At 41.0% G+C, this 12,439-nt stretch overlaps 1 protein-coding gene across 5 annotated transcripts in view; it reads right to left on the reverse strand.

The window, feature by feature from the left end:
• Positions 1-12,439, reverse strand: part of LOC115079042 (NACHT and WD repeat domain-containing protein 2-like) — a 247,792-nt gene that overhangs the window by 197,182 nt on the left and 38,171 nt on the right. For all 5 annotated transcript variants that reach the window (XM_029582083.1, XM_029582174.1, XM_029582254.1 and 2 more), the window contains exons 4-5: positions 3,936-4,013; positions 3,737-3,850 (exon numbers count right to left, since the gene is read on the reverse strand). In XM_029582083.1, coding sequence (XP_029437943.1) covers positions 3,737-3,850; positions 3,936-3,980 — 159 coding nt within the window. In that variant the 5' untranslated portion in view covers positions 3,981-4,013. The remainder of the gene's footprint in view (positions 1-3,736; positions 3,851-3,935; positions 4,014-12,439) is intronic.

A 12,439-nucleotide genomic window follows, 5' to 3' on the forward strand; every position in this document is an offset into this window, starting at 1 on the left:
CATGCTACGATTCTTGGCTGCTGGACAATTGCGGAGTTCAAAATCAAAATGATTGAAGAAGAGGGACCACCGGGCCTGTCTGGGATTAAGCTGTTATGCATGTTGAAGGTATTCTAGGTTCTTGTGGTCAGTGTAGATTGTGGTCCAGTGTTTGGCCCCTTCTAGGAGGTGCCTCCATTCTTCCAGTGCTAATTTCACCACGAGAAGTTCGTGGTCCCCAATTGTGTAATTCCTCTCTGCTGGATAGAACATTTTGGAGGAGGAACATGGCAGGAGGCTCCATTGGTTGTTGTATTGACTGAGTACAGCTCCTACTCCAAGGGTAGAGGCATCTACCTCCAGGATGAAGGGGAGATCAGGATTTGGGTGCCATAGGCAAGGTCTTTAGGAAAAAGCTTACATGAGAGCCTGGGAAGTGTTAGTGGCTTCTGTGGAACAATATCAGGTATCTGTACCCTTCCTGGTCAAGGCAGTGAGTGACATTGCAAGGGTTGAATATCCAGGAATTAATTGGCAGTAGTAGTTTGCAAATCCTAGAAAATGCTGTAATGCCTGAACAATGACCTGCTTTCTGCTTTGAAGGATCCAAATGGAAGTCGGTCCAAGAAATGATGTAACCAAAGAAGGGAAGCTGCTCTTTCTCAAAGAAACATTTATCAAGTTTAGTGTATAGGTCATGGTCCTATAACCATGGTAGCATCTGTTTAACTTGCTTTAAATGCAGAGTCAGGGATTGAGAGTAGATGAGTATTTCATTAAGGGAGGAGGCTGACAGCATCTGCCACGGAGGAAGGGTTTGGGTGCTGCAGGCATCATGGTCACTGTGTCGACTTGTGGGGACATCCCATAAGATGCCAAACTTAACACAGATTAATTGTAGCCTCTGAAACAGCCCTGACCAGGACTGGATTGAGGGGATGGAGACAGTTCCGATAAGCACCCTTAGCCAACTTCTGAACTTTGGTCCCTAAACTTCCAGGACTATTCCAAAGAACAGATAATCTCAGGGGAGAACTGTCGAAAAGGTCAAGATTGCAGTGACCACTCTGTGGAGGAACTCTAGAGAAGCACAGCTGTAAACACTGTAGCCCCATCTTGAACTAATGTGGGCCAGACCACATGGAGCATCTGACTGAAAGAGCTTCTAGCTGTGAGACTCATCAGCTGTGAATCCATCCAGGAGCTGCACATTCATGATGTCCCCACTCAGCACACTGATACCTGTGGGGAAGATCAGCATGGCCACCTCTGACAGATGTTAGCCCCAACATCCGAGGACTCAAGTCACAATGCTATTTCACATAGCTACGTGGGGAGAGAGACTATAAAAAACAATAAAGATCCTGAATTTTGTGTTTCCATCCACTGATTGTGGTTTTAAAGGATGAAGATAACCCCCAAAATTGATTCAACACCATATCGTTCTTTTCCCTGGGAAGGAAATATAGATCCATCAAACACATTTTGATCAACTTAAGGCTGAAACCAGGTGTCATACTGAGGAGATCCCTTCTCCAACAGTCAGAAGAAACGAGAAACTCTTGGAAAGGGAGCCTATGAGCATCATGAATAAGGGATCCCCCTTCAAAGTACTGCCTCTCATTGCTCATCCAAGAGCTTCAGGAAATCATACTCCAGACAGAATTAGGGGTCACCAGCTTCTCTTTCCTGATCAGCCTCCCTACTGAGAAATTATCCCCTTCTGAGAAGACAATTGCCCCGTTCACTGGATCAATTATCTCCTCCTCCTCTTGTCCAGTCAGTTCCCTATGACTGTCCCAGCCAGTGTAGTGCTCTGCCACCCCAAATATTGCCAAGCATAAGCTAAAGTTTCTCTATGCAGAGATATAGACAAGGAATTGGAAAGGCGTGAGGAGAAATCCAAAAGGTTTTGGCCAAACAGGACCACTCTAGAATTTTTTTTCTATAAATCAGTAGAGAACTGAAGTTGTGCAAGCTCTGCTGTGCCTGAAGAAAAATATGTACCCCCACTGAAACTTCCCTGTTTGATTATCAGAGGGAAGAGGGAGGGAAAGAGTCGGGCATGCTTAATCTATTATTTATTTTTGGCACAAAGGAGCGATTAAAGATCTACTGATCTTGCCAAAATGGGAATGCCAACTAGTCCCTGTTCCATGTGCACTAGAGTGCCGCTTTCCAGCATAGGAGATAGGGCTCAGTCTTGTGAATCCACCCAGTATTGCTCTTGGCAGGGTGCTGACCCACTGCGGTTCGCACCCACTCACCTGGTGCCTGCCTACTCACAAGCTAGCCAGAATGCACCTGCTGATACCCTGAGCCACCACGACTTACTTGCAACACTGTGTCTCCTTTTTCATAGCCATACAGGAAGCCAGCAGAGAGAGGGAGAGGGGTGAGTGATCATCTTGGATCTCCTGATCATGTCCAAATCCAGCATAGTACCATGGAGACTGAAGGTAATTCAGAAAAAAGGCTGTTATTCAAGCCTTAATTTTTTTAAACTATTGCCTCCCTGTTGATCTCCCAGAGAGAGGGAAAGTGGACTGTCATGTCAGTATCTCCTGCTGCCAGACCCGCCAAGGGAACATAGTCATCCGGGACCACTCTGTGCCTGACCCTTCGGTGCAGGAACTCAGACCCCCAGCTGAGTCAGTTCCCAATGAGAAAGTGAGAATCAGTCGCACTAGGGCCATCACCCAGAGTGCCCTCAAGACTTGGCTTATGCTCTACCAAGAACCTGAAAGTAAAAAGCCTTCCTAGGAGCGGCCTACTCATAACTGCAGCACCAGTCTACATGTCTGCACCATCTGCTACAGACAAAGAAATATTGGAGAGATGAAGGTAGCACCAGAACCCTATAGGGGGAGTAAAGTCAACTTTGAGCTTATTTTCTCTGTCTTCATCTGCTGGCAGGGGGGACATTACCTGATTGTTTGGACTAGTCTGCCATGGACAATAAAGAAGACTGTATTGATTTCATGCCTATACTATACCAACTATGATTTCAAGCACAATAAATAAGTCCCCCAGCCACTCAATATTTCTAAACAAACTCTAACCAGAATATTTTACAACACTGTTACTTCTTTTTTGCAAACATCTGCAAATATATTGTCCACCTGGTAAAATACATGCGAAATGGATGAATTAGCACAATATTGAAAATTGTTAATAGTAGCACCAGTTGACAAGGCCTCAAACCTGGCTATTTCTATTTCTAATTTGCACTTAACATGTCAGCCTTTCAAGCTAGTGGACTGTCCAATGTGGCTTACAATTAGAAAAATTCAAAGTACAATATATAAATAACAAAAAGCATAAAAACCATATTTAAATATAAAACCAGCATATAAGATACAACAATAAATGCAATATAATAATCATAAAAAGCAAAGGGGTAGATTTTAAAAGGTGTACGCGGGCGTAGATTTGTTCGCGCAACCCAGTGGCTCGGCATGCCAATGCTGCTGTGGTCTATTTGAGTTATTTGAGATCTTAAAGATTGCCATTTCTGATCACAAATTATAAACTTGTGCTGATTCAAACCCCTTTGTGTTCATATTTGTAGAAATATTCTGAAACACTTGTCTGTGTGGGCCACTGCAATTTGCTGCTTCCTAACGTCAATAAACTGACCTTCAGCTATCACGCACTTATAAGATTGTTTTCACTAGTAAGGGTCAAATAAACCTCCCAATGGTTTGCAATTTAAAAACTTTTGTTTAGCCATATTTATGACTACCCAGTTACTCACCCCTAGCATAAAACTTTCAGTACATTCCCGGAGATACAGATTTTCCTTGCCAAATGATGTTTCTTCTTTAGAAGCGTGAATCATTCTTCTGGCATGACGATGATGCAAATGGCACTAGACAGTTGGACAAAAAAAATATTAGCAAAAATGTTTGTCAAGTAGTTCTAGCAACTTAAAAACAATGTCAGTTATCCCATACCTTGAGATGTGTCTTAATTTGTGTGGCTGTGTCCCCACTTATCATTTTAAAAGGTATATTCCAGTGACTATCTTCAATCTAGATTTAGTATAATAAAAGAAAACAGAAAAGGTTTCACTGCAGCAGATTCCCACAGGAATTCAGTAATATAATTTGGTCTTTTTAAAAATGTGTACCCAAGACCAACAAAGGTAACGAAATGAACGCTTCTAACATTTACATAAGAACATAAGGAATGCCATACTAGGTCAGACCAAGGGTCACATCAAGCCCAGTATCCTGTTTCCAACAGCGGCCAATCCAAGTCACAAGTACCTGGCAAGTACCCAAACATTAGATAGATCACAAGCTACTATTGCTTATTAATTACTGTAATAGCAGTTTATGGATTTAACCTCTAGGAACTTATCCAAACCTTTTTTAAACCCAGTAACAATAACTGCTGAAACCAGATACCCTGGCAATGAATTCCAGTGTTTAACTATGCACTGAGTAAAAAAGAATTTTCTTTGATTTGTTTTAAATGAGCTACATGCTAACTTCATGGAGTGCCCCCTGGTCCTTCTATTATCTGAGAGAGTAAATAACCAATTTACATTAACTTGTTCAAGTCCTTTCATGATTTTGTAGACTTTATCATACCCCCCCCCCCCTCAGTCGTCTCTTCTCCAAACTGAACAGTCCTAACTTTTTTAGCCTTTCCTCATAGGGCAACCATTCCATGCCCATATCATTTTGGTCACCCTTCTCTGTACTTTCTCCAGTGCAGCTATATCCTTTTTGAGATGCGGTGACCAGAACTGCACACAATATTCAAGGTGTGGTCTCACCATGGAGCAATACAGAGGCATTATGACATCCTTAATTTTATTTTCCATTCCCTTCCTAATAATTCCTAACATTCTGTTTCCTTTTTTGATTGCCTCAGCACACTGGGCTGACAATTTCAATGTATTATCCACTATGATGCCTAGATCTCTTTCCTGGGTGGTAACTCCTAAGATAGAATCTAACATTGTGTAACTACTGCAAGGGTTATTTTTCCTATACATCACTTTGCACTTGTCCACGTTAAACTTCATTTGCCAGGGGGTAAATCTTCAAATGGCCCGCAATGATGCATCTGTGAGGAATTTTTACCCACAGTTCTTTGCACCAATCTTCAGCTGCACTAAGGGTAAGCAATTCTCAGACAGTCAGTTTAACATGGGCAAAATGCTTTTTAATCAGGTCAGTTGCTTTGAATATTGCATCCTCCTGGAGCTTCTTAAAGGCAATTTTCAAAGCCATTTATCTGGTTAAAAGGGCTTGTCTAAAGATTTCCTCTACTGGATAAAAGTACAGGTGGGCTTCCACAACAATGAGTCCTTTTAGCCGGGCTGCAAGGAGGTTCCGGGGGGAGGGAAGAGAAAGCATAAATGACATTTTATGTAAGTATGTGCACTATTTTGCCCCTCTCAGCTTCTTGGGGGAAAAAAAAAGAGTATGTGCAAGGTTTATGGGGGCTTCTACATTTGGGTAAGTTCCCTTTGAAAATTTATTTTAAATTGCACCCTTTAAAAACATCCACATTTCTTCAGTTCAATCTTTTTATTGTATTAAATTATTACAAGAAAACAATAAAAATAAAAGTAACAAAAACAATCTATGCACAAGAGTAAACATATGAAAAATTTGATAAAACTCTATTACATAACCATCAGGACCTGGGGATTTCTGCGAAGGGAGGGAGCTAATTGCCTGCATAATGTCTTTGTCAGTAATCGGGGAGTCTAAATAATTCCTATCTTCCTCTGGAAGATTTGCTATAATAAGATTAGAAAAGAATGCTTCGCAGTCTTTTTTAGTTTTTTCTTTGTCATGGATCTCAGCTGAATATATGGATTGGTAATAACGCTGATATTGATGTAAAATTTCAATATCTTTTAACAAAATGGAGGACTTAGTTGTTATCTCATGAATTACATTCTTACTTTTTCTGATAGCAAGATACTGTGTGAGAAGCCTTCCTGATCGATTTTTATCTGAATAATATCTAGATTTTTGCATGAAAATCAATTTTCCAGTCTTCTGACTAAACAAGGCATTATATTCATACTTCAATTTAGTAAGGCAAGATAAAACATCAGGTAGTCCCTTTTGAATATGTTCTTCCTCCAGTGCTGCAAATACTTGTTCTAAGGTGTTTATCTTTATATAATTTGATTTATTTTTAAATGCAGGATAACTTATAATTTCACCATGGAGAGTAGCTTTAAAGGCTTCCCAGACAATATGACAAGGCGTTTTATTTACTTCATTAAGAATAAAAAACTCATGGATTTTTTGAGAGATTTTACTGATAAACCCATCATTTTCTAACCATGTAGCATTCAGTCTACAATTGGGTGACCTCTGATTAAGTTTTGCAATAGAAAATGACATAGTAAGTTAGTAACAGCTGCATGATCTGAGATTAGAATAGGGAGCATCTCAGCTTTAATGATTTCTGTCATAAGAAACTTGGACACCAAAAAAAAAAAAAATCTATCCAAGAATATGATTGATGAGGGAAAGAAAAACAAGTAAATTCTTTTCCTGTGGGATGAAGAATATGCCATGGATCTACTAAACCTAACCTAACTCTAATTCAATGTCATACAGTCCCTGCAGAGATTTAGTTCTTACTGGCTGACATTTCTATCTAAAATCAAATCACGAGGCTGATTGAAGTTTCCACCTAGAATAATGGGGGTAACACCATACCCCAAAAGGAGCTGCGCTAGATCTTTAAGAAATTGAGGGCAGTCTACATTTGGCAGATAAATATTTACAAATAAATAGACATTGCCCAGCTACAGAAGTTGGTACCAGTGTCCATCTACCGTTTAAGTCAGATTCTTGGGCTATAATTTGGAGTGCAGTATTTTTCTTGAATAGGATGGCTACTCTTTTTTTTTTTTTTTTTCAAAAGCTGCTGAATAGGCACAAGTCCCCACCCCAGTGCTGCTGCAGTTTAGAAGATTCTTTTACATCTAAATGTGTTTCTTGTAAATAACCTATATCTGCACCACACTTTTTAATATAGGACAGGATTTTCTTTTCCTTTTAATGAGGTGATTTATACCATGAACATTAAGACTGAACACAATCATGAGGCTAAGAGATCCCATTTTAAAAAATAAAATAAGAAGATAACATTGTGGAAATAATTAGTTATAGCTTGCCATTTACAGATCTGATTGAAAATTGTTAATGGGGATTCCCAATGATAGATTGTATCTCCTGCACATAAAAGAAATAAAAATATAACAAACAAACAAAAAAGCCAACTTGAAATTCTCCAAGTATGGGAGAAGGCAGCAGTAATAAAGCAAACTGGACGACATGGGACTAAGGGAAAAGCACTACAAGGACACAACTAACTCCAGTGCTTAATTAAAGAAAACTGTAATGTCTCCACTATGTAAAAGTTTAAATTCAGATAAATGAACACATATGCATATCTAACCTCTGGGGATAATCGAGGACTTTAGTTACTCATTACTTATAATACTACCTAAAATTTTTATTGCACGGTCAAATTAACATTTTTTTTCCTACACTTATGAATTTCTTACCTCAACGCTAGTTTATAGCATAACAGAGGACCAGAATGAGCTCAACGTGCTGCATGCCATTCTATGCCATCATAACATTTCTCCCTTGGAGCAAACAGAACTTGGTCTTATAAACAACAAGCCAACACACTTAACACATGTGCAAAACAAAAGAAGCGTGCGAATCGAAGAGAGCTGAGTACTAAATAACTGACTGCCACACAAACTGTATAAATAATATACCATTGTGGCTACCATATGATTCTAGTAACTGAATATATGAATGTTTACATCCTTAACCACAAATTTTGAAGAAAATACTCAATAAAGTTAGCTTTGCTCCAAATGATCCTTCTCTCTATTTATAAATGCTTCCAATTCAGCGGGATCTTCATATGTTATTATAAGTTACTTTCATTCACGCCGGGTAAAGTAGCCCATATCTTGCTCCTAATTGCTTAAGTTGTGGCTGCAGAATTAGGAGCTGCTTACGCCTGGTAGCAGTAGACTTAGCAAGGTCAGGCGTGAAGAAAATCCTTTTCCCTTCAAATAGAAGTGGCATTTTTAGCCGGGGAGCTGAAAAACTTTCAAGAGTCTATGGGTATCTTAGTACCTTAAAAACAAATTGGTCTTGGGAACTTTGATTTTGGAAGTGGTCGAGATGGGAGATAATGCGCTCTTTCCACCTCAAATGGCACATCAAACTTTAATTGCAGTATCCTGGGCACCGCACCTTTTTAAAATTTGATCAGGTTAGAGCCTTCGGTACTTTCAGGTATACTCAGAAGACATATCTTATTGCGGTGACCATGATTTCTTAGGTCCTTTAAGTCCTTCCTGAGAAAATCGATCTCAACAGTATTTTGCTCATGTAACTCATCTAACTTCACAAGTTGAATTTCACATTTTCCCACGGCGAATTCTAAAGTGGTGAATAGAATTGCTAATTATTCTAAATCAGATTTAATGTCCCTAGTTGTTTGGAAATGTTCCATTAAATCCTTTATTCCTTGTAACTTTGCAAGAACTGAATCTCCAGCTGCAGCCTGCTTCATTTTAACCATTTTGGGAGTAAGGTGATCATGTTTAAAGTGTTTTTTACACCAGCACTATAACATGAATCGTATTTTGTTCCTTTAGCAGACATTCCACGTTACTGACATATAATCTCAAATGCGCATTATTATATGTGAGAGACCATATACATACCAAAAACGGAATTGGTCACTGACGAGGAAGGAGTTAGGCGTCCATCTTGCGCCACCTCCGCACAAGACCCCAGCATCCACATATCTTAAAAACATGCAGACTGTTTAAAAATGGACCACTTAATGAATAACATTTTTAATTAGGAGCTCCTATACTGTTGGATATGAGAAGTCTCCTGAAAACATACCAGAGAGAGAGATCATGAGCTAAAAGGATTATCAATTTTAGGATTTAGGAAACAGAAGGTAGCAACACTTTTATTTTCACCTTTTCCATCATTGTTAGTTTGAACTTTCTTGAAAGTAAATAGTCCCTGATACTGAGAAGTGATGGGGATCATCTAACCAGCCAAGAAAATTGACCATGATTTGAGCTAGGTGTGCTAGGCTAAAAGTGAGGCTATATAACAATTTTCTTCTTTGAATGTTGTGTAACAGACACTCAGTTCTATTACAAGTAAACCCTGGGTTTAGTGTAAGTCAGTGAGTATAGAATGAAGTATGGGGAGGATCCATTCAAATGCAACCCCTCCTTCTGCGGGGTCTGGAATAGCCAAACTCCTTGGTAATATATATGACAGCTCTCCAGCTACAGCTGAGGAGGCAGTCCTTTGAGTTTGCATAAGAGTTCAGGCAGATAGGAACTTATTTTTTCGATAAAGGTGAACCGGTAGAAGTAGTGCATTTGGATTTTCAGAGGCGTTTGACAAAGTCCGTCATGAGAGGCTTCTAAGAAAACTAAAAAAGTCATGGGATAGGAGGCAATGTCCTTTCGTGGATTACAAACTGGTTAAAAGACAGGAAACAGAGAGTAGGATTAAATGGTCAATTTTCTCAGTGGAAAAGGGTAAATAGTGCAGTGCCTCAGGGATCTGTGTTTGGACCGATGATTTTCAATATATTTATAAATGATCTGGAAAGAAATATGATGAGTGAGGTTATCAAATTTGCAGATGATACAAAATTATTCAGTAGTTAAATCACAAGCAGATATTGATACATTACAGGAGGACCTTGCGAGACTGGAAGATTGGGCATCCAAATGGCAGATGAAATTTAATGTGGACAAGTGCAAGGTGTTGCATATAGGGAAAAATAACCCTTGCTGTAGTTACACAATGTTAGGTTCCATGTTAGGAGCTACCATCAAGGAAAAAGATCTAGGCATCATAGTGGATAATACTTTGAAATCATTGGCTCAGTGTGCTACAGCAATCATAAAAACAAACAGAATGTTAGGAATTATTAAGAAGGGAATGGTTAATAAAACGGAAAATGTCATAATGCCTCTGTATCGCTCCATGGTGAGACCGCACCTTGAATACTGTGTACAATTCTGGTCGCTGCATCTCAAAAAAGATATAATTGCGATGGAGAAGTACAGAGAAGGGCAACCAATATGATAAAGGGGATGGAACAGCTCCCCTATGAGGAAAAGCTGAAGAGGTTAGGGCTGTTCAGCTTGGAGAAGAGACTGCTGAGGCAGGATATGATAGAGGTCTTGAAAATCATGAGAGGTCTTGAACGAGTAGATGTGAATTGGTTATTTACACTGTCAGATAATAGAAGGATTAGGGGGCACTCCATGAAGTTAGCAAGTAGCACATTTAAGACTAATCGGAGAAAAATATTTTCACTCAATGTACAATTAAGCTCTAGAATTTGATGTCAGAGAATGTGGTTAGTGCAGTTAGTGTAGCTGGGTTTAAAAAAGGTTTGGATAAGTTCTTGGAGGAGAAGTCCATTAACTGCTATTAATCAAGCTGACTTAGGGAACGGCCTTTGCTATTACTGGCATCAGTAGCATGGGATCTTCTTAGTGTTTGGGTACTTGACAGGGCCTTGTGGCCTGGTTTGGCCTCTGTTGGAAACAGGATGCTGGGCTTGATGGGCCCTTGGTCTGACTCAGCATGGCAATTTCTTAAGTTCATATTTTACAGGCCTAGTCAGAGGAGCCAAGCAAGCCCTCTTTGGTGGTCCTGACCAGGGTCAGGAGTGGGTTTTCCCTTCTAATCCACTCACTGGCTGGTCTGGATTATTCCTCTTGGGGGTTAATTTTGGAATTTAAATTTTTAAGTGGTAGGATCTTTTAAATGTTCAGCTCCTGGGCTCAGGAATCAGGGAACCATGGGTCTGAGGATGGGCAGGTTAGGGAAGACTTGCCCCCCATTGCCGCGGTGAAGAAGGGGGTGCTAGTGCCCTGCTATAATGAGTTATTCTCAGTTTCGTAAAGATTAAGTTCAAGATGCAGGAGGAAGTTCTGACTGCCCTTCCTTCCTGCCAGGAGCACAGAGAATCCTGCTCCAAGGGATACTTCCTATCAGGGATGCAAAGAAAAGAACAAGGACATATGTCATTTTCAACAAAGCCTAATATTGGAAAGGACACCCATCCAGTGCTTCCAAACCCCTGGGGAGAGAGAGAGTTTCTGTCTCTGGGCAGAGACATTGTATCTTTGCTTGTTGGAGGGATGTTCTTCCCATCTAAGTGGCACCCTGCCCTCCTGGGGAATCTATTTTTCCAGTTCCTAGAGGATAGAAGTTCCCCTTGCCTTGGCAGCTGATATGTCTGTACAGATAGAGGAAGATATTGCACAAAGAGAACATTGTGCTGCTGTGGATCAAGAGCTGTGCCACTAACACAGTGACTCCAGTTGTTTATTTGGCACTCTCAGCACACATTGGGATAAACACACATTGGTTACCCCAGGGATCAGATAAAGGACACCCGGGAGCCACCCTTAACAGTCAGGGCCTTGGGTGTCATCTTCCCCCCCCCCCCCCCACTCAACAAAGGATCCAGCTCCTGGAAGGAAGAGTCAGTGTTCAAGCTAGCCTGGAAAGATTCCTGTCCCCATGAGTACAACAAATACATTTATGGCCTCATTGGTAGCAATCCTCACTCGGGGAAGGGGTTGCAGTTGTAAGTGCAGAGGATGTTCAATTATATTTAATGAATGTATTTATTAGCTATACTCGATATACTGCCAAAATCAATTACTCAGTAGGCAGTTTACATACTTAATAAATGCTACGTTTCACGGTTCTTGGGCTAATCCCACAGACTGCCGCACTCACCTCCCCAGCAAGGCCTGCCATGGTGCACTCTCTCTCAGCACAACAGCCTACCACACTGTCAGATGCCGCCGACAGTTCATGTGGCAGGATGCTGCCGTCTGCATCTGGCCTCACGCCTGCTAGGGCATGTGCGCACCTGACGCTGCGTTTCTTAAAGGGCCCACGGTGGGAAAAGGCTTGAGGCGCTCCCTGATGACAGCATCCATTCAGGCCTATATAAGGCCTGAATGGATGCTGTCATCAGGGAGCGCCTGTCAGCAACAGGTCCCACTATCCTGGTGTAAAGCGTGTTGCTACTGTGTCTTCAGCATCTTGTGTTCTCTTCGGTTCAGCCCTGTCTTCAGTGTTCCTTGCCTTCTATGCTTCTCCTCACCTGACCTCCCTGCCTATCCATCCCTTTTTCCCTAGGGATGGATATCTGAATCAACCCCAGCCTGATCTCAGAGTATGGCTTGACCGCTATCTGCAACTGACCTCTGATTGTTTCTCGACATGCCATATCGCCACCCACCTACAACCCTGCCATCCAAGGGCCTTCTGTCTAGCTCACAGCAGAGATCCGACCTAAGACCTGCCGGTCCCAGCACCCAAAGGTTCAACCTGAGGAGAATATGGGTTGGTATAAGTAAAGCTCCAGCTGG

Source organism: Rhinatrema bivittatum, chromosome 1 (assembly GCF_901001135.1).
Source record: "Rhinatrema bivittatum chromosome 1, aRhiBiv1.1, whole genome shotgun sequence".
Classification (NCBI taxonomy): domain Eukaryota; kingdom Metazoa; phylum Chordata; class Amphibia; order Gymnophiona; family Rhinatrematidae; genus Rhinatrema; species Rhinatrema bivittatum.